The sequence below is a fragment of the Antechinus flavipes genome, chromosome 3, assembly GCF_016432865.1.
Source record: "Antechinus flavipes isolate AdamAnt ecotype Samford, QLD, Australia chromosome 3, AdamAnt_v2, whole genome shotgun sequence".
Lineage (NCBI taxonomy): Eukaryota > Metazoa > Chordata > Mammalia > Dasyuromorphia > Dasyuridae > Antechinus > Antechinus flavipes.
The window spans coordinates 319,069,658-319,097,360 of record NC_067400.1 but is presented as its reverse complement, the minus strand read 5'-3'; the positions used below and the strand labels follow the sequence as shown (position 1 = coordinate 319,097,360).

The 27,703-nt window shown below is 36.3% G+C and overlaps 1 protein-coding gene and 1 long non-coding RNA gene across 2 annotated transcripts in view; one reads left to right on the top strand and one right to left on the bottom strand.

Moving 5' to 3' along the window:
- The window catches only part of HACD2 (3-hydroxyacyl-CoA dehydratase 2), a 93,591-nt gene extending 68,651 nt beyond the window's left edge, over window positions 1-24,940 (top strand). The window contains exons 5-7 of the mRNA XM_051985427.1: window positions 6,930-7,051; window positions 9,720-9,898; window positions 21,528-24,940. Coding sequence (XP_051841387.1) covers window positions 6,930-7,051; window positions 9,720-9,898; window positions 21,528-21,610 — 384 coding nt within the window. The 3' untranslated portion in view covers window positions 21,611-24,940. The remainder of the gene's footprint in view (window positions 1-6,929; window positions 7,052-9,719; window positions 9,899-21,527) is intronic.
- LOC127554152 (uncharacterized) lies at window positions 12,729-21,521 on the bottom strand. The gene is made up of 2 exons (XR_007951910.1): window positions 20,757-21,521; window positions 12,729-14,194 (listed from the first exon to the last, which is right to left on the bottom strand). It is a non-coding gene; the product is annotated as an uncharacterized LOC127554152 (long non-coding RNA).
- Window positions 24,941-27,703: the final 2,763 nt, after the last annotated feature.

The following is a 27,703-nucleotide window of genomic DNA, read 5'->3' as shown; positions in this document are numbered from 1 at the left end:
GGGGTAGCTAGATGGCACAATGGATAGAGCACCAGCCCTGAAGTCAGGAAGACCTGAGTTTAGATCCAGCCTCAGACACTTAACACTTCCTAGCTGTGTGATCCTGGGCAAGTCACTTAATCCTAATTGCCTCAGCAAAAAAGAAAAGAGAGAGAAGAGAGAGAGCAGCATTGATGTCATAACAAAAGAAGCTGACATTAAAAATTCTAATTTTCTGCTCACATATCAATACCTAATGTATCAATATTAAAGAATTTAGGAAGATTTATTTTTTCAGTTTCATCTTCTGAAGATTCCATGATCATGTTGCATGATATTGCAACACTTGGAATCCCAGAAAACAACTTCCATGAAACAGTGGAAATTTCAGGGGCAATGAAAATTTTAAACTATGATAGCAATTATCTCATAGTGTCCTTTGTGAGTGTCACTTATTTGACTGTCAGCAGCAGTATGGTCAAAACCAGTTGTTGATAAATGATCAAGTTTTATAAAAATTTTCTCCAAGCACAACAGAGTTAATTGATTACTATTGATAGTTACCATTGTGTAAATACATTGTTAGCAGTTCATTTGACTCATCATACCATTAGGATTTAGTTCCAACACAACTGGTATAATTTTTCTAATTTTGATAACTGATTCAAGGACTTTTTGGTTTAGATGCTGAAACTCTTCAGGGTTTTTTTCTTTAGAATAAAAGATATATATCTAACTTTCAAGAGAGTTGAGGCTATGATTGGATCTAAATAGAATAACAGTTCTAGTTATACTTTTGTTACATAACCTCAAAGAAAATTTTGAATTATCTATAGATAACTACCCTACAGTTATGCTATCCTTAGACATTGATTCCTACAAATGTGAACTGACTTTTGCAAAGATCCCTTTGTTGAATGGACCCATGTTCTTAAAAGACCCATGTTACATTTGCAACATCTTTTATCAATACCAAGATTATTATATTCTTGAAAAACAAATGCATGAAAATATATTTGTTGGTGCTTTCTGTGTACAAAGCACTATGTTAAAGAAGATAGAAAAGAAGACAATCCCTAAGTTTTTTCCTGACATCAAACCTACATTTACTTCTTTACAATTTTCACTCTGCTTCTGGTTTTGCCCTCTGGAGTCAAAACAAAACCCTCAAATAGAACCCAAATCTAATCCTTTCTCCATATGACAAGCCCTTATTTATATGTAGCTATGACGTTGTTGGTCTCTCACCCTCTTCCCTATACCATCTTTTCTTTTTCAGGCTAAGTATCTCCCATTTCTTAAGCCAGTCCTCATATTGACATAGATTCATGGTCCTTCTCCTTCCTGATTGCCTTATTTTAGACAGTCTTCCTCTTATCAGTGGTGGCCTTAATTCCTAGTGTGCAAAACTGAACATCATATTGCAGATGACGTGTGCTGAGGGTAGAGTGCCATGGGGCTGTTACCTCCCTGTTTTAGAAGTTATATCTGTCTTAATGAAGTTCAACTGCATATTCCTTTTTTTTTTTTTTTTTTTTTGTGGGGGGGAACCTGTTATATTGCACTGCTAACTTACTAACTTTGTAGTCTCCTAAACAGCCTAGATCTTTTTTAGAACCTCTGTCTAATTGAGCCTTCCCTATTCCATACCTGTAAAGTTGATTCTTTTTTAATACCCAAATACACAACTACATTTGTCCCTATCGAATTTCATCTAATGAAATTTAGTCCTTTGGGTCAAGATCTTGACATGGTCATTCCCATGTATTAGTATCCTTGAAGTTTTTTGTCACCTGCAGTACCATCTGTACCCCCAATCAAAAAGTTAAATAGCACAGGACTAAGCACAGATCCCTGGGATATTCCACTGGAGATCTTTTGCTACTTTGATATTGAATCACTAAACAACTAATCTTTGAGTCTGATTAATCAGTTCTAAATTCATCTGATTATATTTTCATCCAATTCGTATCTATCTTTCCACAAGAATTGTATGAGATACTTTACTATAAAGATTGCTGAAATCTAGCTACATTTTTCCTGTATCTTGTTCTTTATCTACTAGTTTTGTTATACTATCAAAAAGTAAATTAAGTTAGATTGGCATGACCTTGTTCTTTTTTTAAAAAATTATTAAATAATAGGTTTTTATTTTCAAAATATATGCAAAGATCATTTTCAATATTCACCCTTGCAAAACCTTGTGTTGCAAATTTTTCTCCCTTCCTTCCCCTCATCCCTAGACAGCAAGTAATCCAATATATGTTAAACATATGCAGTTATTGTATATATATTTCCACATTTATTGTGCTGGGCACAAAGTTATTCTTGAATATTGATAATTTTTTCTAATCAGTTTTTCTATCTTAATATTTACCAGTGATCTCTTTAATAGATCCTAGACTCTGTCTATGATTTGTATGGAAATCAAAGTCAAGTTCACATTATAAGCATGGGTGAGAGCGAAAATGTATATAGTTTCAGTACTCACAGAAGTTTATCAGGTGCTTGTGAGGAGATGTCTTGTGACCTGTTTGGACCCTACAGAATGTAGAAGCACAGGATGTTTGTGTTCAAAGTTCTTATTTTGTTGATTTCATGGTAGGAAAAAAAAAGTTTTCTCTGTATGTGAAACCCAAGAAGCTGGCTGGCATGCATAATACCTCAAAGCATCCATCATACGTGTGTGTGTGTGTGTGTGTGTGTGTGTGTGTGTGTGTGTGTGTGTAAAAGGTCTGTTTAGGTTCTGGGGTGGGGGATTTATTTAATTGCTTCCTGATAATACCGTTGATTAGAGTTGTGCTGCCTGTGATTGTCCTTGCTACAGAAAAGGATGTTTGTTGTGTTGGCTTTTAACATTCACTTTTTTATTTTGTAAAAGGGTAACTTCTTCCTAAAAATCACTGCAGGATAGGAGCTTGAAAACAATTTAAAAAATTTATTTCACAATGCATTGGCCCTTGGCATTCCTAGCATTTCATCTAAATGTGGGGAATGAAGGACAAAGGAATCAAAGATGTTTTTGGGAGTTTTAAAATTTGTGGATTAAGAGGATATTGCCACTGGTCTGAAGAAGTTTCCTTGAGGGTAGGAAAATAATGAATTACTGATATTTCATGTTGGTTATCTATAAAACAGTGACTCTTTGTAGGAAGAACATTGGCCTTAGTTAAGGGACTGGATTTTAATTATGACTATCGCCTAGGGAAGTTCCTCCATCTTTTCCATCTGTAAAATAGAATCATAGCTCCATCTATGTCAAGGGGTTGTTGTGAGGAGAATATGTTGTAAGTGCTGTGGCACTATATAAATGTGAATTTTTATAAATGACTTAAGCTTTAAAATAATCCTAATGACAATTTTTGGAAACACCACAGGTTGGCAGTGTCAGTCCTTTAAAAGCTACTTTGTCACTAAAAATAAAACATGAACATCCTGTCTTTCCAAAATTAATATCATAGACCATTAGAGCTAGAAACCACAGAGGTTATCTGGTCCAAGTCTTTTATTTACAAATGATAAAATCGATACCCAAAGAAGTGATTTACCTTCTGACTCAAATGTCTAAAGCTACTGAGAAATATATGTGTTTTTTCCTAGATTGAAAACAGTTTTTGAAGACAAATAGGGGAAGGTAGATTCTGAAAGTATTCTCCTTCAACTTCTTTTTGAAATGAAAATTGTTTGCTTTTAAAAACATATACCTATATTTTTTACTTGAAGATTATAGTAATTTAAGGAAGTATTAGTTCTCAGAACATCGTACCACACACTCGGTTTTCACGTGTACAGGTAACAATTGAATACCTAAAGGAAAAATTAAGGTCACTTATATAACCATAGACTCTTAAAGTTAGAAGGGACCTTCAGAATCACCTAATCCAATTTAACTGTTCAAGGTAGTGGTTGGCAGATAGGTTATCCAACCTTTGCTTGAATTATTTTGTAAGCTGGGAGCTGATTACTTCAGAATGAAGTAGTTTTCTGTTTTTAGAAAATTCTACCATTGGTCAGTCCTTTGAAACACAATGAGTCTGGTTTTTTTCCTACATGAAAGTCCTTCAGATGTTGAAAATAGCAATCAACTCTCCTTTTTATGTCTCCTAGTTACTCTTTTGGATTTTGTAGTTTGCTGGTGCTCCTTTGAAAATATCAAACCTGGAACTAAGCATAATGCACCAGATATAATTTGACCAATGTAAAATACAATTGAGACTATCATTACTTGATACTAAGACACAAGAACACTCTTGTTGGCTCAACCAAAATCCCGAGATCGTTTCTTTTTTTTTTTTTTTTTTTTTTTTTTTACCTCACTTAGTTATACTGCTGCCAAGCCAGGTGGTCTTTATCCTGTACAATTCATCTTTTAACCTAATTACAGGATTTTAGATTTATCTTCATTATATGTCATTGATTTAATAGGTTTTGGCCTACTATTAACATATTTTAGCTGTTGACATAACTTTTGAATTTTGATTCTGTTATTTATGAAATTAGCTTTCTCTCATCTGTATATTTTTGAGAATAACTCATCTGATCCAAAAATAACATTTGTGCGAAAGTCAGTGTCCCTTTTAGGGATAGCTTTCTCTAAGGAACCAAGATGAAATTTTATCAAGAGCTTAAGGAGCAAGCACATTTTCACACTTTGCCCAGATTTGTACGTTTTTGTTTTTAATGACTGATTGCAAAGTTCCTGTAGAGTTTTTTTTTTTTGTTGTTGTTGTTGTTGTCTCTTTTTTAAGGTTAGCCCAAAGGGTCAAATAACTTTCAAAAGTCATTTTGGTATCCCAGAAAGAGAAACTGAGGAATAAAGTATCCCAATATTGACTAAAATACTTAAAGGAAGTTTTTATGGTAATCTTTGATACTTCAGATAGGACTTAAACCTTTGAAGTACCAAAGCACGCTCATATGATGTTCAGAAGATTTCAAATCTTGCTTTATCCCCTTCCCCCCACTCCTTATTTGGTCCTAATGAATCTACAAATACAAGAAAACACAAAATACACTGAAGAAACAAAACTATTAGTGTTAGATTTTAAGCATAATGTTTTTGTGGTATAGATTGCCCTTTTTCCACCCTCTGTAATATAAGAGCTGAAGGATAGGGGAAAGTAACTCTTGCTTTTGACATATGAAATTCTTATTATTTTTAGAGAATAGTAACTATGAACAATAAGACTCATTGTCAGAACAATTTAGTTAATAGATATGTAAATGACTAGTTATTTCATTGTGTAGGTGGAGAACCACATGTAGACTTTCTTAGGAAGAAACTAAGCATTATAAGAATTATATTAACATTGCAAACCTAAAGGTCAGAAAGTAGCATTAATGTACTTTTATCATATAAGTAGTAAGACTGAGACAGTCCACTTTTTCATTAAGATTTATTCTTTTTTCTCCCCAGAGGACATTAAGATAAATCTTTATTTTTCAGTCTTGGCCTGCCCTTCTTACTCGAGTGTAGAAGAATTCAGATTATTAAAGTTCAGAAAAAACAATGTTCGTTACTTATAATTTTATTTCAAAAACAAAAATATGGCTTTAATATAGAAGTTCTCAACTTGTAGCCCAAGGACAATCCATGAATATATGTCAAACGATGGACTTGGATGGGAAGAGGAGGCAATTTAATATTTTTCACTAACCTTTGGTTTCCTTTATAATTCTATGTATTTTATACATTTAGAAACATTCTAAAGTTCCTATATTTCACCAGATTGCTAAAGGACCCATGGGTCAGAAAGGTGTAAAGAAACAGAACAGTTTATCATGCATGCAAGTGTGTGTGTGTAAGACCCTTGGGCATCTAGAGACAGTATTATTATTTATATAATTTAATTATATAATTAATATAATTTATATATAATTTTTAATATATATTATATATATATAAATATATATAATTTATATATAATTAAGTGTGTGTGTGTGTAAGACCCTTGGGCATCTAGAGACAGTGTTATTATTTATATAATTTAATTATATAATTAATATAAATAATATAATATGAATTAATTATATAATTATTTATATAAACAGCATTAATTACAATGACCTCTAGTGACACTTTGGTTAAGTATACTTGTCCTTAAGCACATGAACATATCCAAAGGAAGGAAAAACTGGCAGTCAGCAAGTAGATTACTGATTTAGGTTAAGTCTGGACGTTACAATCAAGACCTAGATCCTCCTCAAGCAGATCATGAGAAAAGGCCAATAAATGGGCTTTTGCTCCTAGGTGGTCTCCTCCTTTCATTTAAAGCAGTCCTCCATGCAGAACCATATTTAGTCATCATTTTAATCATTACAACGCCTTTCTCTTCTGTGATATTCTGCTGTGATTCCCAGTTGTCATATAAATCAAATGAAAACTCCTAATAATGGTTTTAAAAGCCTTTTACCGATTGCCCTCCCACCTTCTTACCTAACCACTCTCAACTCCCACTTCCCCAAATTCATGTTCTTTCAACCAACCAGCAAGCCTACTTATTCCATCCTACTCATAACTTGTCTGTATTTGTCTTTGAGCTGTGGCACATGCTATTTCTCCTACCTGCCATTCCCAGCCTTCCCTGAGCCTTGCTTGCCTTGCAGACAGTATTCAAAAGATCTTTCCTTCTAGGCCTTTCTAACCTGAGTCATCCCATCTAGCCCATCACTTTGCTTAGCACTTGGCATAACTATTACTGGTTACATAGTTTTCTTATTGCTAATATTTGGAGAGTTCCTCCTTTTATTTGCCTTGGTTCAGTCTCTTTAGCCTGTAAGCTCCTTGAGGGCAAGAACCATTATTTTCTTTATGGGCATAAACTGTTACTCTGTACATAATAGGCACCAAGTTGATGGTGGATAATACCTTTTAAGTTTTAAAAGTACAACTTTTTTTTAAAACATTGTGAATAACTTTTTAATGTAAGGCTTTTTCCTCCTTTAAATAGGTACAGAGTGAAGACAGTGTCCTTCTCTTTGTTATTGCCTGGACAATCACTGAAATTATTCGCTACTCCTTTTATACATTTAGTCTACTAAACCATCTGCCTTATATCATCAAATGGGCCAGGTAAGAAACACATTGAGTCCTCGCTGTCACAATCATCCTATTCTGCCTTTCTTCATTATTTCCTAAGTATTGCTTCTTAAGAATAAAAGTTACAAATAGAATTGGGCAAGGAACTGATCTGTGCTGTCTCCCTGAAGTCAGAAATCAGATGTTTTTGTTATTGATCCTCCACAACATCTATGTAGCACTTCCCATAGGATAGATGCTCAAAACTTATTTCATGAAGAAGGAAAACAGAATTCTGGTTTCAGATTGAGGAGACAAGTTCAAATCCTGCTCCTGGCAGTACTTGTTATGTGACCATGGACAAGTCATTTAAAACTACAAGATTTTAATTAATTCACTTGGAAAATGAATCAGTGACACCCAATTCACCTCACAGGATTATGGAAAGGAAAGCACTTGGTAAATCTTAAAATTCTGTAAATGCTTGCTGTTATTCTAGTACCTTTCAATTTCACTGGAAAGAATGTTCCAAATTAACATCTATGCAAATTAAAATAATAACCAGTAAAGAAAAATATTCAGGTCTAATATGATACTTTGTATTCTGTGAATATATATTAGGGATTCATCGATGGTTTCAACAAAATCTTTTAAAAAGAATTGATGATGATACTGAGGTTAACAGTAGTTTAGATTCTCAAAAAGGACTTCCTAAGTCCAGATGACATTAAATAACTTACACGCACACATACGCCAAAATAATTGCCAGTGCCAGAGACTTAAAAGTACTCATGTATTTCTTCATAAGATTTTCACATTCATTTTAGTATTTATGATAAGCTATAATTCTTCCTTTAACAACTTTAGGACTATTATTAACCTGGGGAAAATTAGCATTTTCTGGTATCTTCAGTTTCTTGAATTTATCAAAATTCATGCTTAATTGCCAGTCATTTGGAGACCTACTTTCAACTAAATCTGAAGTTCTCTTCTAAGTTCAGTAAATATGAATCTTTGTTAGAGGGAAACCAAAGAAGCAAGACAAGAATTTTGCTCACCTCATCAATTAAAGTAGAAATGCGCTCTGTGGCTCCCTGTGTTCCTTCATGACTTCTGAATCTTACTTTCATCACTTTAAAATGAGGATGGGAATATTGCACCACCTACCTACCAAGATCATTGCAAAGAAAGTACTTATGTTTTTTTTAAATTAAATTTATTTAGTATTTTATTTTTCCTCAGTTACATGTAAAGACAATTTTAACATTCATTTTTTAAACCTTGAGTTTTAAATTCTTTCCCTTTCCACCCCTCCTTATTGAGAAGGCAATTTGATATAAATTATATATATGTAGTGTTTTGTAAATATGAACTATTGTGAAGGGAACCAGATCAGAAAGCATTTATTATATGCCGTCAGTGTGCCACTGTACTACTAACACTGTGCAGAGAAAGACCTGGGGGAGTGCATATTAAGGTTGAAGACAATTCCTGCTCTCAAAGGAGCTCACCATCTAATGATGGAAACAACACACAAATAGTTATGTGCAAACAAGATCAAGAAGGATCAATCAGAGGGAATTTCAAAGGAAAGGCACTAAGATTAAGAAGGCTTGGAAGAGATTTCTTGCTGAAGATGGGACTTTAGCTGAGACTTGAGAGAAGCCAGGAGACAAAATGAGATCATTATTATTACTAATGTCTTAGTAATTTTAGTGCTGTGAAGAAATTTGTCTTTAACTTTTAATTTGATATATACAGGATCATGATTGCCTTTCGAGCTGATCAGAAGCATTTCCCCCTTCCCCTCAAAAAAAAACAATGTATTTCTGCTATTAATCCTGCTATTAATAATAAAAGCCGATTTTAAAAAATTGGCTCTTAAAATTTAGATTAATGATAAGTAGTGGGTAAATAGAAAAATCTAGAAATAACTTGTGGGGGGGAGGGGCATTGTATTTTTAAAGAACCAAAATTCAATTGAAGCATAGGAGTGAATTAAAAAAAAAAAAAAAACTTATTTACTGATATCTTTTATTTTTATATCACTATTTATTCCCAAGTATATCTTTCTTTTCTTACTTGCTATCCTTTATAGCCCAGGATAAAATAAAAAAGGCAGTTCAGCAAAGCATACCAATAATTTGATCAAGTCTGACAATCCAAGCAGTTTGGTCCCTACCTTTGTCAAGATGGGAGGGAAGTGCCTTTTCTCTTTGGGGAGAACCAAGCTTAGTATTCTAATTTCATTCGGGGGGTTTTGTTTTCGTTCTTTTTATTCACAACATTATAGGCCTTCTGAAAGGCCTATATGGGTGGTACAATGGAGAGTGGCAGGCAGAAAGGAATACTTGTATTTCAATCTGGTCTCAGATACTTACTAGCTTTACACCTTGGGCAAGTCACTTAACCCTGTTTAATCTCAGTTTCCCATCTTTAAAATGGACTGGAAAAGGAAATGGTAAACCACACCAATATCTTTGCCAAGGAAACCTCAATGGGGTCACAAAGAGTCAGAACTGAAAAAACTCAACAACAGAAGTATTGTGTACATTGTCTGGTTCTGATTGGTAATCTGTATCCATTCATTTAAACCTCCCCGAGTTTTCTGAATTCTGTATTTTGCTTCTTAAGTCTTAATAAGGTTACATTACATGCAGTTTACTAACATTTGAACCCTATGCCTTTTTAATAAATTTTTGTTGTTTTTATTTTATTTTAGGTACACTCTTTTCATTGTACTGTACCCAATGGGAGTATCAGGAGAGTTACTCACCATATATGCTGCTTTGCCCTTCGTCAGACAAGCCAGCTTATATTCCATTAGCTTACCTAACAAATACAATTTCTCCTTTGACTACTATGCATTCCTCATTCTGATTATGATTTCTTATATTCCACGTAAGTAAACTATAATGTTTGTGTTTTTGTACATATTGTTGTCTATTCCACAACTAGATATAATTAAATTATTTTTGTATTAAGATAAAATAAATGACTAGGTAGTCTTTATCTACAAGGAAAATTATCCATTTTAACTGAATATTTTTCATTAAAAGGAATTAGCTGTGATCATGCTTAAATAATATTACTGCCCTCAAAACAACATCAAACAATGAATATTATGTAATAGATGCTGAAGGGAGGACAGGAAATGTCAGAAAAGCCTTGGAAGTGGATCTAGCCTTCTAAGAGTTGTGCTTCTCTTTCTACTTATGATTGTACAAGATTTTGCTTTGAATCTTGGGAAGGGAAAAGTTGGAAGCAATGATTTTCTTTGGAGATGAGGGGGTAATTTTTAAAGAATGAAAATTAATTTGTTTTTCTCCTTACTTTCCATTTTCTTTCTTTTGGAAATAACAACAAAGAATTATTAAGTAGAATTTTCCAAATTTGGGGTTTTAAAGGGTTTTTTCTTTCTATTATTTTTTTAAGAGCACAGTACACATTTTAAATATGTGGGGAACCCATTCGTCATCATTTTGATACCTCAAGTATCAAACTTAATATTACTGTGGGCTGCTATTATTGCAGACATACATTGATGAGCAAATACTCCTTTGTGTTCCTTTTTCTGTCTCACAAAAGATTGATAACTTCTCGGCAAAATTCTACTTGCTAGGACTTAGTATTCAGATAGATAGATAATATATTTATTAAGCTTTAATATGTATTAGACACAAGTAGCTCTAGTTCTTCTTTTTCCTATAGTACTCAAGTATAAAGCCTAGAAAAGCACTTTCCAAGCAATTATGAACTTTATGCTCAATAGCTACCTGGTAACTATAGCCACCAGAACCTTCCTTCCTCCTACTGCTTCTACCTATTTTCTTGCTCTCACAATTAGGTGGTGTAGTAGATAAAATACTGGGTCTGGAATTAGGGAGACCCAAGTTCAGCTATGATCCTCTACTATCCCTGGACAAGTTATTTAAACTGCTCTCTGTCTCATTTTCCTCGACTGTAAAGTAAAGGTCACAACAGCACCTATCTACAGTGTTGTGAGGATCAAATGAGAAAATATTTGCAAAACACTTAGCACGATCCCTGACACATGGTAGGTGCTGTGCAAAGGGTTATTTCCTTCTGCCTTCACCCTGTCTTCTTCCCCACTGCAAGCAGTTATGTGTTTTCCCTTGTACTTGAGGCTGGTTTAAGTTGGAATCTACCTTCCCCTTCTTATCTCTGTTCCTCCAAATCCCTTGTCTCAGCCCCAACACTTTTTGGGTGATAATATCTCCAGTGTTCTGCTTTGGGATTAAAAGATGATGCTATGTCAGGACTCAGAAGATGTGGTTAGAGACTCAGCTCTGACACTAACTGCCTTTGCTTTACAGAGAGCACAGGGGGTTGGACTGAATGGCCTCTAAAGCATCTTCTAGCCATAATCTATGAATCGCCTCCCCTTTGGGACTGCTATTACTCCATTGGCAAAGCCTCTGAAGTAGGGACTGAATCCATTTCAGTCCTTCTTTGTCCAAAGTACCACTATTATCACCTCTCTGTACAATTTCTTTTTCTATTGAAAAGTTAAAGTATAGAAAGTGAGGAGGGAAAGCACCAAAAGGTAGCAAGGAAGCCTTTTATTCCCTCCCCACTTTATTATGTATTATTGCCAAGAGCTTTTAAAAAAAACAAAAAAAACCTCAGGCAGTACCAGGTCTGGCCTTATATGGAGGACTTTCTATGGGGAGACCAGTTGTGAAATGACATTGCTTCTGTAGTACATAAGGTGGGAAGCACAGGGGCAAACCTTTTATTCCCTTCTCTCTTCATCACCTAGTGTAGCTCAGTAAAAACCCTTAGAAATATAACCCCCATTGGGTTATATGCTTACTTTGGGGACCTTGGGGCAGGGGAGGAGTTTTAAGTCTACATTGTATTATATAGTAAACCACTGAGGAGGGAAACCATCCTCAGGAACTAGAAGTGATGGCAGTGACAAGGGGCTTATACTCCTACAGGTCAAGCCCATGGGCCTTTTAGAAAAAAAGAAGAGAAAAGCGCAGTGACAAGAATCCAGTCTTAACTAAAAAACATCCTGTTTTTGCTCTATAACCAATAGCCTGCTTTCCAGGTCCCTCGGATTTCTGGGAGCCACTGACAAGGACTTGGAACTGGCAGGATCCACATTCCCACCAGTTATCCCTAGTCTAGCTGCCAGGCCACAGAAAGACTAGAAGTATTTCTGAAATTCCATGTCGAGACTCCAAATACATTTTTCTGTAGAAGCATTGTTGCACCATGGTAGTTGGGTTCTCTTAGTGACATTAGTATATTATTCTATGTAAAGGTTAAATGGGCTTTTGGGGCTGACCGAAACTAACTTTCTTATAGAGTTCTGGGAAAACACCAGCCAACATCAATTAACTTTTGGAACATACTCCATTCCTAATTTGAGAACTGTCTGTAATCAATTTGCTCTTATTCAAAAAATATTCACTACATCACAAAGCATGCAGCCATGATATCTTTTCCTATTTGTGTCTGTTTACAACTGTTTATCTAAACTTTTCATTTCCTACTCTTTATAATAGGCAATACCATAAATCCAGTTTGAACTCAAGCAATAATTAATTAATTAGCACCTAAAACTTTATAAACTAAGTATTTTAATGAGTCAAGTTAGAAGGGACAAGTTTGACTGCTCTGGATAAAGCATTACTTGTTTTTGTGTGAAATGCACCTAAGTCCTATGCTAATTTGAAGAATTATTCAATGTAACTCTTCATGAAAAAAACAAATTTGCATTTATTTTTCAGTATTGTATTAGCCTGCCATGCTTGTTGGTGATAGAACCTGGATAACAAAAAGATTTTTTCAAATGTAAAACAGAGTTGGTTTGTGGGTCTGTGATATGGAGCTTATCGAATAAAAGGAAGAACAGCAGCAGATTTTTAAATGTTTAAGTAAATAAAAGAAAATTACAGTAATTTTATTTTTTAAATAAATCTTATTGATATTTTGTTTTTACTTCACATGTATTTTATCTTTCTCCCTCTTCTATGAAATAATTTCTTTTGTAATTCTGAATTAAAAAGAGGAGGAAAGGAATCAAGTTCAGCAAAACTAACCAACATGTTCTCTAAAATGTGACAGTACATGCAGTCTTCCACAACCTTGATTCCCCACTTTTACAAAGAAGTAGGGAGTTGTTTTCTTATAGCTCTTCATCTTGATCTTTATACTGTCACACTATACAGTTTTGATTGTTTTGGTTTCGTTGTTGTAGTCATTGTTCATGTCACTTTCTAGTTTCTATTGTTTATTTAAGTTCTCATAAATTTTCCCATTCTGGATGATGGTTTTCATCACTTTTATGATTTCCTACAACACACTAATATTTTATAATATTTATAGCCCTTTGTTTAGCCATTTCCTAGTTGATGGGCATTTTCCTTGCTAGCACAAAAAATGTTGCTGTTGGTATTTTTGGTGTATATGGGACTGTTGTTTTTGTTATTGAACCCCTTGGGTAGATAAAATTATAGTTTTACCCTTGGAAAAAAAATGATCTGATCTACCGCAACAGATTTTTTTTTTCCTATTCCAAACTATTTTCATATTAAAACAAAATGCATTTGAATTGTACATTCAGAGCTAATAGGAGTTTTTCATTTCTTTTCTTTTCCAATTTTTTACATTTTTCTTTTTTCTTTTTAATAATAGCTTTTTATTTCCAAAATATATACAAAGATAGTTTTCAACATTCATCCTTGCAAAACCTTGTGTTCCAGATTTTTCTCCTTACCTTTCCCCCATCCTCTCCACCAGACAGCAATTAATTCAATATATGTTAAACATGTACAGTTCTTCTATACATATTTCTACATTTATCATGCTGCACAAGAAAAATCAGATCAAAAAGAGGAAAAAATGAGAAAACAAAAATGCCAGCAAACAACAACCAAAAAAGGTGAAAATACTATGTTGTGTGCCACAGTCAATCCCCATAGTCCTCTCTCTGGGTGCAGATGGCTCTCTCCATCACAAGTCTATTGGAAGTGGCCTGAATTACCTCATTTTCAGAGCCAAGTCTATCAGAATTGATTATCATACAGTCTTGTTGTTGCTGTGTACAATGTTCTCTTGGTTCTACTCACTTCATTTAGCATCAGTTCATGTAATGCTCTCCAGAGGCTCTTATTTCATATACAGATTTCTCCTTGATTTTTCTGTAGTTTGGATGCCAGTGTGCTGAAAAGAAGAAAAGTTGTAATTATTCTTAGTTGGGCATTAAACCAGGCCCTTCAAATAAGCCACTTCTTATCCTGAAGCAGGAATTCCTTCTTCTTCCTCTTCTTCATTTGGGGTTAAATGACTTGCCTAAGGTCACACAGTTAGGAAGCATTAAGTGTCTGAGGTTGAATTTGAATTCAGGTCCTTCTGACTCCATGGCCTGTGCTCTATCCACTGTGCCATTTCGCTGCCCCATGAGAATTTCTTTTTAAAGTATTCCTAACAAATATTTAGCTTGTATTTGACTTATTTGAGTGACAGTCACAAATTTTCAAAGGTGTCCTTTCTATTGTTGAACATCTCCAGAGGTTAGGAATTTTCTCAGTGTAAGGTATAAAAGTCTGTTTCCCATATGCCAAAGGCCTATTACACTATTTAAACTTTGACTCAGCGGTACCACCACAAGGTCTCTATTCCAAAGAAATCAAAGAAAAAGGAAATAAACCTATATGTGCACAGTCATTTGTATCAGCTCTTTGTGATGACAAAGAATCAGAAATTGAGGAGATGCTCATCAATTGAGGAATGGCTGAACAAGTTGTAGGATGTGATATGTGATCCTACGTACAATAGTATGTAGGATACTATTATGCTATTAAGAAATGATCATGGAAATGGTTTCAGAAAAATCTGGGAAGATTTTTATGAAATGATGCAGTGAAGTGAACAATTAATGATGTTTAACTGTGGAAGACTTAGCTTCTGTGACCAGCACAGTGATCCAAGACAATCCCAAATGACCTCTTTCTCCAGAGAGAAGATGAACTCTGAAGATTGAAGTATAATTTTTTTTTTTAAAAAAGGTCTGCCTCCCTTTAATTTTCTACTCCTTGGTCTTAATTGTGTTTTCTGAAGCAATAGGAAGGTCTCAGTTTTCTTCACATGGCAGCACTGAGATGTTTGAAGAAAGCTATCACTGCTGTAGTGCTATAGTGGTATAGGTACTCTCTCGCTTTGGGGGAGACTGACTGATGAAGCCTTTGAGCTTAGGAATTCCAACCTGGAGTAGGACAAAAAAGACAGTATCTGTGCTAAATTTGGCATCACAGTGGTGAGCCCCAAGCAAACTGGGCCACATTAGAAGAATGGAGCAGCTTAAAGTTTTCAAGCTTATTTGTATTGGGATTACTGGGATCAGTTCTTGGAGTGGTCACTGTACTTCCAGACTGGGCAGGATGGGGAAGCCTAGTCTTCCCCACCCTTACTCTTCACTCCTTTTCAATCATCACTCTTCTTTCTATTCTTTTCCTTATTTCTCATATGATTTCTGAACCCATTCATCTTGTTCATCTAAGCTCAACATTCTTGTTTGTCAAGATAATTTTGAGTCTTCTATTAGTTTTAGACTCATTGATATTCCCAAATTTGGATCATCTGCACATTTGATAAGCATTTCTTCAGTATAGGCCATTAAAAATTTTTATATAAGTTAGTACTAAAGACTTTTTCTGATTGGTGACTTCCTCCAGGTTAACTCTGAACTATTAATATTCTTTATTTTATTAATATCTATCTAAAGTAAGAATGATAGACTTTGTCAAATTCTTTGCCTTTTAGTCATACTCCCATAGGAGACAGCTAGGTGGTTCAGTGGAGAGAGCCTGGCGTCAGGAAGAGCTGAGTTCAAGTTTAGCCTTAGGCTAGCTATGTGACTCTGGGCAAGTCATTTGACCACTGCACATGGAAATGACGAACTACTCCATTGTCTTTGACAAAAAAACTCTATGTAGGGAACTGAACAACAACATAATATGGTGAAATAGGGATGTGTGTTTGTAATGCATTCAGGATTAAGTGATGTGCTCAGGTCACACAGCTAATAAGTGTCTGAGGCTGGATTTGAGCACAGATCTTGCTGATTTCAGGACTGGCACTCTACCCACTGTGACACCTCGTTGCCCCATAACACAATCTTAAAAGAGGTTACGATGTCTTCAAGAAAACAGTTTGTTGTGGCTTTATGAGACAGAGTGTCACAGTGGGCAAGATTCCGGGCCTCAGGAAGCTCTGAGTCCAAAAGCTCCCTCAGGCACTTTGTAGCTGGGTAACTCTGGGGGGAAGGGGGGAGAGGGAAGGGGTTCAAGAGCAGGAGCTCCTTTGGAGGGAGGGCTGCTCATCTGCCTTTGGTGTCTACATCTTGCCCAGCTCTCCCCTGTGGCTCCAAGAAGCCATAGCATCTCAGCAGACAGACTAAACCAAGCAGGTGAAAGCTTCCCCTGGTAGAATGGATGGATGAGAACTATTTAGTGCAGTAGAGTGCTAAGAACTTGGTTAGATGTCTGGAACACCAAGGTCCTCCACTGATTCCTGGCTCCCTGGCCATCCTGACTGGAGAAGTGAGGCTGCCGACTTTGTGCAGCTCTGCTTCCCTTAAATCCTATTTGCGCACAAGTCAAAGCATCCCCCCATGATGTCCTTGGTCCTCTTGGAAAACACGGGACAAACACCAACTAGCTGTGTGACCCTGTGCAAGTCATTTTCTCTCAGCCTCAGTTTCCTCAGTTGTAAAATAAGGGAGTTGGGCTCACTGGGCTCTGAGGTCCCTTCCAGCTCTAAGTCTGTGATCTTAGCAGCTTTTTGATCCTTTCCAAGGAGGAAAACTAAAAGATTAGAGACCATTTTTTTTCTCTAAATATAATTTAGAATATAGGTATATGTGAAAATCTCTGGGAACCAAGTCACTTGTCAAGTCAACCATGGTTGGGGGATTGAGGGGTAGGGAGTCATTCTAAATCATTCATAGAGCCTTGTTGACATGGCCTATGTCAGATAATTCAGTGAGTGTTCCTGTGATGATTGACTTGTGGAAGACTACATACCAGAAAAAGAGAGAGTTAAAAGTAAGAAAAGCCAAATCTTTACAAAGTTGTGAAATCATAGAAGTTTGCTCCCAGCCTCCATCTGCCCCTTTTCCTCCATGATCCTACTCTTTATCTGCCCACCCCTCACACCATCAGAACATTTGCACTCAATTGCTATGATTATACTTTGTTATATTTACAATTAATGAGTTGGTCAATATGTTGCTTTGCATCTTTTGTTTCCAAATTTATATCTAATTTTAGAACAAAATATTTTGTTCCCTCCTAAAGTAACTTAAGAGATCATAGAACAACTGAGATCATATTTTGGTCAAGTGAGACCCTGATGTAATAATGAGGCCCACTTGTAATCACCTGCCCTAAAGAGAAACCTCATTTAGTATTTTCAGGGTGACTTGTGACATGAGATGCATTATCTGTGGTTCTGCTGTTCTGGGGAAAATCCACTGTTCTGGAGAAAATCCACTAAGGCTAACCCAAATGCATCATCTAGAAGGTAGACCACCTTTCATAATCCCTATCTTCTATCCCTAAGACTACCAGTTGTATATTTCGTGTTTTCTACTACATTTAACATTATTTTAAGTCATTTTAAATCATTTTTACCTCATAATCCTCTTTTTCTACCATCCTAGAACGCATTCCTTGCTTTCTTTGCTAATTCTGTTTCTGGAAATAGAGTTTCTGACAAAGAAGCATGACCTTGGGATGCATCTTCTTTCTTAATAGAGAGATCCCTTCATTTTCCTCTAAATGTATTACCTCACACCTGCCTCCTTGAAGCTCATTTACCGCATTTCTGCCCACTCACCCAGCTTCAGAGCATCTTCCGGTAATTTATCCTCATCTGTTTGACATCTCATTATCCAAAAGAGCTTAGTGTCATCTACCAACTTGGAGATTTTACTTTGCAATCCCTCTTTAGTCATAAAACAGTGAAATAAAGCTGGTCTCAGTTATAGTCCCTGAGAGAGTCTACTGTTAAAGCTTTTCCACCTGGAACAAAGTATCTTCATCCCTTTGTTTCCTGTCTCAAAAAACTATACTAGTCGTTTCCTGTCCTTGATCCAGTTGTCCCCCCAGGGCCTGATTTTTTAAATTCAGAATTTTAAAATTTTGTCTTGGGTATGGAAAACTTATTATGGAAGTTTTAATGATGTCTATTGCTTTCTCATTATCTGCAAGCTTTGGCTTTATCATTTTTTTTAACCCTTCCAAGAGAGTTTTAATGTGGATTAATCAGATTTGATTTTCACTTACATCTCTTCCCACAGAGTTCTGATTTCTTAAATATTCTGTCATCTCACCTTTTATTATGGCTTCCAGTAGTTACCTGTGATTTCTGTCTAGAGTCCCCAGAGCTGCAGTGCAGCTCTGCTTATGTATGGGAGTTATGTTGACAAGACTGTTGTTGTAATGAGGGATCCATTTGGACTACCCACTTCACAGGTATATCCTAGGGTCCCTTCAGAATTCTTGGCATGATGCTCTCACATTCTGGTGATGTATCAAAGTGTTCATCTAGTTTCTTATTGTGTTCTAGGCCTTCTTGTGAATTTACTAAGATGCTTGATCTGCCTTTATCAAAAGAATTTGGGAGTACCCCTCTAAACATTCTTGTGATTTTTCTATGACCTTCCTAATTTGCAGTTTGCACCTCATTAGTGATATTTTTGTGTCTTTCTTACACTTTCTGCAAACATTTATTAAGCATCTACTGTATGTCACACTTTGCTAAGCACTGAAATACAAATACAAAAAAAAAAAAAACAATGTCTGTCCTTAAAAAGCTTATTATCTAGTGAGAGAAGACAGCACATTAAAAGGAAATAAAAGTGGACAACAGAGGGCCTGGCAGGGGCTTATCATATTCCTAGAGTTCAAATCAAGCTACAGATGGAAGCAGAGAGTTAGCTGCTTTTTGCTCCCGGTGATTCAGTATTGTTGCCACATGTAGGCCTAATGTGTACTGCTCAGCCAACTATGAATACAGATTAAGGTCATCAAAAAAAGAGGGTGCCATAGGTTCCTCAATATCAGTGTAAAGACATTTTGTTTCAAGAAGCTGTTTTCCCTCATCCCTGTGACAAATTGTAGGGGATTTCAGCAATCTCCTCTGAGTCATTTCCCCGATCTTTTGGGAAGCTATGAATAAACCCAACTGAAACCCCCTCATTTTAAAGCATTGGTGGACCAGAGGTGAAGGTGGACACTGCCAATAGGTTTTAGTGATTAGCTGTTTCCCCAAAAACAGAAGGGATTTTTCCTTGAAATGGGAAGGCCTTCTCTATGATTCACTATTAGGAAATCTCACAGAACTTCCCTGCAGTTTTTCTTCTCTGTCTTCACTACAAAAACAAAAAACAAAACACCATGATTGTTTTAGGGTCCTGGCAGCCCCTACTCTGGACATTTGAGTAATTCAGAATGCAGGGGAAGTTGCAGTCCTGTCTCTGGCACTGAGCCATCATGGAAGTGTCTGGGAAGAAGGAAACAAAAACCCGCTGCTCTATCTCCATTCTCAGCCTCTGGTATAGCTAAAACAATCTGTTCCTTAGTTCCTTCATCAGCAATTGAACTGCCTCCAAATTTAAGAGAAAAGTGGGATCGCTTCCCCACCTAAAGTAATTGTTACTATCCTTTCATATCCTTTTATCCTTCATAGTATTTGTGAAGCTCCAGGTTCTTAATAAACTACCTGTTGCAAACTGGTTACAGCAAATAAGGTTATAGATATTTGCGTGGTTTTATTTTTAATTAACCCCATGGTTCTCTCCTAAGGCCTCTGAAATTTGGAGAAATGTTAAATTTCTCCAATTGCAGCAGCCATATTAATATCAAATTAACATCCTTATGGCTTAATTACATCTTTAGTTTCATATGAGAGAGCCTGTCAGATTTTTTTTTTACATTTTTTTCATCAAAATCATTTTCTCACAAAGACTAATATTCAAAAAGAATGCCCCAGCTTTATCATTAATATCTTTCATTTCAGTGTCAGACTTTATAGAATCACAGAGCATTAGAGCTAGAAACAATTTTCTAACTCATTTGGCCTATCTTTCAGATGAGGAAACTTGAGGCCAAGAGAGGCCAAGTGAATTGACCAAAATCACACCCAAATCGCCCTAACACTCACTATTCCTTCCCCACGCCTATCCTGCCGCCGCTTTTTTTTTTTTTTTAATATTGATTTGGTTGTGAGAACTCTGCTTTCCCTGTACCCCCAATTAGTAATAACGACCTTCTCCTTTCCCCTACTGATCTGTACTTAGGGTATTGTAGCTGTTTGCCTCTCCTAACCCCTCTCCCCAACTGGATTATACAGGGAAAAGATCTTCTCCCCTGCAACTGTTAGCATACACTGTGCACATAGTAGGTGCTTGGTCAGTATTTACTGAATTGATCAAAATCTGGTGAATGACAAGATAGGGGTTTGAACTTAAAAAAAAAAAAAATAAACAACCAATCTGGAAACCACTTTATCCTGAGTTATCTAATATAACCTAAATTAATACCAATCTTTATTCTTCAGAATTGGTGAACTGAGTTTGAACAGTGCCTAAATTTGAGCCTTAGCACACATATGAAGAAATAGACATTTTGATCACTTTTCCCCTTCAAAACACCTCTTAATTTTAATCAAATCAAATAACTATCCTTTTGTGTCCTCAGGCCCCCTATAGTTCTTTACTTACCAGAATAGGTCAATTTCCTAGTCCTCTTCATAACCCTACTCAAGAACCATTCTTTCCATGTCAGTAATTCCATTTCAGTAGTACTCTTGACTACATGGCCGTTTTAGGACTAGCCTTGCTAAGCTTGGAAAGGCTCATCAGGTTATTTGTCCAGGGTATCACTTGAGGATAGTCTGTGTTGCTATGGCCAGCAGAAGTAGCCATGTGGCCAAAATTACAAATCCTTGAAATTTTAAAGTAACTCCACTTAAAATGTCAGGCAGTCTAAACCTGGAGCTCTTTACCTCACCCTGCCGTTTGAGGTCCAGGCCCAGCTCTTGAGAATGGCCCACACATGTCTTAGCCTTCTCACTTATAAAAAGCCAACCCAGCCTACCTCACCAAGTTTTCATAAGTAGAAAGGAAAGCCTTTGGGGAAAAATCTGAAAGGCCCAGCCAGCTGCAATGTGACACTGTTGTTATGACTTGTACTAGGAGTGACTGCCATCTGCCCAGCTGTGCCCTCTAGCCTTTTGGCTAAAAAATAAAGAGCAAATTGTTTACCACTTCTTTCCAGTAAACATAACTCTACATTTAATTTATTCTGTCATGTGGAGTGCCCTTTGTTCCTCAGTCTACTGCCCTGTCATTCCCTTTCTCCCACCCCCTTTGCCAGGTACTCCATGAGGAACAAGAACATGCTCTCTTTTACTCAGGAGTGCTTCTAAGGCAGGGGGCTTTTCAAAGTCACTTTTAATTTGAGCTATTAATAGTATTGTGTTTCCTTTGCAGTTTTTCCTCAGCTGTACTTGCACATGATACACCAGAGAAGGAAGGTCCTTTCTCATCCTGAAGAACACAAGAAATACGAATGATTCCTGCTCTTCCCCCAAAATTCTCTACAGATCAAAAATGCTGCAGACTTTTTGAGTTCCCAACATGTTTCATAGAGAAGAATAAGCAAGGACTATTTTCAAATACTTAAAAAAAATGTGGCTAGTGGACCTGGGATTTACAAAGAGTTATTACATGAAACACACTGGAATATCTTGTCGGCATGCTTTTTCAACCAGAAATTCCAAAAATGTAAGAAGGGGGAAGGGATGACATGTTATGTAGTTTCCCTTCTCTTCCTACATCTGCTAAATATCTTTCATACTAAATGCTTGAGAGTTATAGTCCAAGTGATAAAAAGTTGTACCACCTGAATGCTCGGCTTGAATTATAGTTCTGTTTTGTTTCTGCAGTGTATTTAGCCTTGCCTTTTCAAAGTGCTTGACTGCATGCTGGAAACTGTATGTATTGCTGGAATGACAAACTTTATTCTTGGGAATGCTCTGAGGTTCTGACTTGGGACCATAGTAGTGTTACCCCACATCTAGTAAGTGAATTGCAATGGACAAACCTGTGGAACAGTGGGGTAATGTCTGGCCCGAGAGGCAACAAATTCAGATTTTAGCCCAGCTTACAGTTCTGTAACCAACTATTATTGTCTCTTCTGGGACACCTCCATTTAAGCAGTCATTGCCACCTCCCAGAGAGGGACAGTTGCTTAAATGTCTGTAGGTCCTTAGAGCCCACCCTGGGCCAGTATTTCCTTCGAGATTGTTCCTTCATTCTCAAAGAAGCCCATGACATCAGAAAGATGATGCCATGACATGCAAGTGAATTGGATTTAAGGGAGAAAGAGCTGGGAAAAGTGACCTGCCTCACTTTCCCTTTCTGAGCCACGGAGGGTTAATTCTGAGGCAGAACAAACGCTTAAGGCAATTTACTAACGTTTAACTTGCACAATAGAACTACTAAGAAACCCCTTGGTATGAACCTTCCCTGATATTAACCCATTTCAGAATTTAGCCAGCAAAGTACAGAAAGAGAAAGAAAAGTTCCGGAGCAGGAGGCTTCGCAGAAGTATAATTCCAGAAACCAATCTGGGATAGCTTTTCTGATGTGTCTATAATTTTTCGATTATCCAGTTCTTCTCTATCTGTGCATTTCCTTGGGGGTGATTCTTCTTTCAACATCTACTATGTTTTGAGAACAGAAGCAGTAAAAAAATTAAAGTTGGGAAGTAATGAACCCAAGCATTGTCAAGCTTCTTTGTTTCACTTGCAAACTTCATCCTTTTTAATTACTCACCTGCTAATTTAGTGGCATTGTTTAAAACCTTTAAAGAAGTTGCATTAAAATTGGAAAGTTAATCTTAGATACTCATCAGAATCTAAATAAAGTTTGGTCTCTGGAGCCTTTATCCAATTGGTTTTGGTTGAGTGTTAATGGTAATTAAACAAAATGTCTGGTCTGTAGAGTAATTATCATTTTAAGTATACTTGCTAAGATCAGATGAGTGTTATAATGGAAAACCAAGCTTAACCTTAAAAAAAAAAAAATGCTTGTTTCATAATTTGCAAGCTAAGAAGGAAAATAAATAGGAAATATGCAAATTGCATCTAAAGCCCAGGTAGGAGAAAAATACAGCTGGATTAAACAATGCAGGACTTGAGTCAGTAAGACCTGAGCCTAACTCCTGCCTCAGAGGTTGTGTGACCCTGGGCAACTCACTTAACCTCTCTGTGCCTCAGTTTCCTCATCTGTAAAATGGGGATAATAATAGCACCTACCTCCCAGGGTTGTTGTGAGGATCAAATGAATTAACATATTTAAAGCGCTTTTCAAACTTTAAAGTGCTGAATAAATGCTAGTCATTATTTTTTTAAAAAAACAAGTCATTTGAGGGTTTGAATTTTTAAATATTGCTTCAATTTTAGTGAGATTTATGCTGGGTGTGTCGGGGGATAGAATTGGTTTGGTTTTGAGTTGGCATGGAAATTCCTCACATCAGGTAATCTTAAATTACATTAAATGACTTTTGACCCCAAATTCTTTTTTTCTCATTTTTTCCTTCCACAAAAATTTAAGACACTTACAAAATGGAAACAATATGGACTACACCTACTTTGTTACGGGGGAGGAGGGAGAAATGACTTGATTTTTTTTTCTTGGTAATAGTTTTGGGAATTGCAGAAGAGGAAGAAGAATGGAAATTGAAAAAAATGCAGAAAGCAAAGAGTTTGTTCTGAATAATCCTGTTTGTTTAAGAGTCTCTGCTTTGGAATTGTATTATCATTCATGATAAGTAGACCAGTACAAACTAGGGCACCTCATTGAATTTGATTTGGATAATAAAAACAAAGCATAATCTTTTTTCAAATAAGGTCTCAAGGGGAATTTTATATTATATTAAATATTCTCCCCTTCCCCGTTACAACATCTGAACTACTCATAAGGTAGACAAGTAAGGCATATCAAGATATCCTTTCCATATTATTTCTTAATAACTGGTCTCAAATCTCCAACACAAATCAATTTCCTATTTGAAATAGTAGTGTTCTTTTGTAAGCTAAGTCCATCCCATCTCACAGAGACCGGCAACTTTTTTAAGTGCTGTTCACAAAAAATAACATGGAATTTTGTCTGACTTCAAAGTTTTCTTGATTTCAAGATAGAGTCAGAAGAATTTTCTTTGCAACTGACTGAATTCACTTATCTTCAGATAGGCTCCCTGTAGGAGCCCCCTTCTTACAATAAGTGAAGTTTCTTTGAGATGTATGGTAGTGCTTTGTAGATGTGGGCTCCTCATCTGCAGCTTGCTATGTTCCATTTGCCAATTAGGACCATTCTTTTGAGCATTTATCAAAGACATTCTAAAGATTTTTCTCCTAACAGTAAAGGAGTAAACTTCCAACATGAAAATTTTCACACACACAGTGATAGGTGTACATGAGCAAATTGAATGCACATAAAAATTTGCTTAGTAATCATTCACTTATAAAGAAAGAGAAATGGACAAAGAATTTATCAAACCATGTCAAACTGAATGCATTTCCATTGAAATTTGGGTGAAAATTACACATTTGCATATACATATATGTATATGTGTATATTTAGTCTTTTTGTATTTTTCTATGTTGTGAAAATTAAACTAATTTTATAAGTGATTCACTAAAACTACATAAGTTAAATGTATTTTGTATATTTAGAAATCAGGAGATCAAAAACTGCTTCAACTTTTTAATGCATGCACTTGGAAACTTTCTACTGGATAATGTTACTGTGATAATAAGTCTAATTCATAAAATACTGATTGTGTGTTATATTTAAAAATAAACTGATGTCCCATCTGTCTGGGTTTGAAATACCACTGATATGAATTGTTCTCCATATGAAGTCAATCTCAATTGTTAGTAACCTTTATCAGCTATATCAGAAAGCAATAATATATGTGAAAGCCCAGGTTTTCTGGATTTAGGCTTTCTGTTCCCCTAAACCTTAAAGAAAAAAAGAAAATGATTTTAGGATAATGTTTTCTCAGGGAAATAATATTTATAGTAATTCTTTTGCCCATTAAATTAATCAGTAGTGTCTAATAGGATAGAAAATGTTTCCTGTTTGCAGGTCATTGAACCTTGCAAGTGTTAATTTCCATATCCATTTATATGATGCTTGGCCATTAAATCTAGGATTCTGGGACTATGGCCCAACTAGGGTTACTGATATCTAGAAGGCTTACAGGCACACAGTCCTTAAAGAAATAGAAACAACCCAGGCTAGCGCCTAGTTAGCATAAATATTTAGCTAAATCAAATAGGAAGTTACCAGATGACCTACTTCTCCCCAGATGTCACCCCCTCAACTCCCACTGACCAGTTTACACTCCTGGTGGTCTCTTCAGCCTTCTACTACCTCTAAGCCTAGAATCGCAGTCTTCCCTCACATGGGCCCAGGTTTTCCCTCTGCCAGTGCACCTTATGCCCAGAGATCTCTGGTCTTCCATCCCCAGATTTGTGTTTAAAGTTGATCTGAGATTCCCTCTTCAATGCTGCTTGTTCTAGGTGCCAAAATTGCTAGTTAATGGGCCCCATCAAGGTAAATCGTCGTGGACTGTAAGGGTTGACATGGTGGACGTCGTCTGCTTCAGCTACTTCATTTGACAGATGAGGAGGCTGGAGTCCCAGCCAGATGGAACACTTGTCCATATTCACACAATTACTTCATGTCAGAACCAGAATCCAGGTTTCCTACCTCTTAAACCCATTGACCTACCCACCGTACCATAACACTGCTCTGCATCTCATAGAGAGGGCCTTCCAGTTCTATTCATAAGGTTATTTTTTTCTAGATAGTTTTAACCCAAATCTAGTGACTGGCTTATTTAGTGATAAAATGTTTTCTAAGCACTTGTTGGAATCACAAAGCATATGGGTTCGAACATTGGCTCTTCCCCCATTTAACACTTGTAGCCTTCAGTTTCTAGTGCTACATTTGTGGTCTTATCACTCAACTTAGAAAGATCTGATTATTAAAATCTCCCTGAAACATGTTAGCCAACAAACATTTGTTAAATGTCTACTCTGTGCCAGGCATCCCGTAAGTACTGGGAATACAAAGAAAAATAAAAGACAGTCCTTGTGCCCTCAAGGAGCTCACAGTCTAATAGAGGCAATTATTCAAGCATTTCTTTAAATCTAGTAATAGGCCCTCAGTTGTTGCTCAGTCATGTCCTACTCTCCATGACCTTATTTGGGGTTTTCTTACTGGTGTGGTTTGCCAGTTCTTTCTCCAGCTTATTTGACAGATGGGGAAACTGAGGCAAACAGGATTAAGTGACTTGTTTGGGTTCAAGGAGATATAGCTTCAAGTGTTACCCTCTGGTGTGTACAGGCTGTGTGATCATAGGCAAGTTACTTCTTTATTTCTCTGTGCCTCAAGCAGCATCCCAGGATCAGAACTTACCTATGAGTTTTTCACCTACATCAGTGCAAAGATATTTCTACAATAGGGGAGAAAAAACAGAGAGACTCAAGGGCATTCCTTTAAGGAGACCTTCCAGTAAGAGTTGGATTACTAAACAGTACTTCCTTCTATTAATCAGTACTTCTAATCAGCTTCTTAGACTGTGGTTCGTGACCCCATATGGAGTCTCATAACCAAATGTGGGGGTTGTGAAATTATGACATCAGTAAATGTTTGATTTGTATAATATCTACTTTATATACCAATATAACCAGAGTTATATCATAATTTCTTGGGCAAAAAAGAGTCACAAGAGTGGAAAAAATTTAAGAAGGGCACTTAGGGTAAAAATCGCAACATGAGATCACAAGTAATGTAGAGAGAGGCAGGGAGATTCATCATGGTCTAGGAAGAAAACCTGGCTCAGAAAAGAGATGAAACAGCAAAGAGCAAGTGCACATGCGCACATGGAAGTTTGGAAGGGAAAACAAAACAGCAGTGTTGGAGATAACAAATTTAATATATACTTAACACAAACTGTAATGGAGATTTATAGTCCTGCAGAAGCCTCTTTCTGGTCCTTAAGAAAAGTGTTCATAGTTGCTGATGTTCGTCAAATTTGTATAATTATTATAAATATGTATTTTTTTTGTTAAATATGTATTTTAAATAAAAGTCTATACTAAGATCTTGGGTTGGGGATGCAGTGGGGGAAGGGAAAAAAAACAAGGTCTGGCTGTATCTTTCCTATAACATCCCATTAATTCTAGTCAGACCAAGTGTAATTATTTTTCCTCTTGCTAGGTCTTTTGTGGCCTACTCCTCAGCTCACCTGGGTTGGAGAGAAAAGTACAGATTTGATCATTAATTGGGAAGCCAGCTCCCAACTTTAAATCAAAAAGGACCTAGCTTCGCCAGAGAAAGTTGCCTGCAAGACAATCATGGCCCACTTTTCTGATAGGTTCTTACTGATGAGCTCTAGGAGGAGATATGAAGGCTTATCGCTTTCCAAAGAGCTAGAATCTAACGTATTTTCAATATTTTATCAGGATCCTTTTAAAATCATGTCAAAAAGTTATTTGGTAACCCAAAATCATAATAATGGAGAATGAGGCTTTCCATTACAATTTTACTAATTCCTTCCTTTCATCGTGTTCTTAGATGTGAAAGCAGGA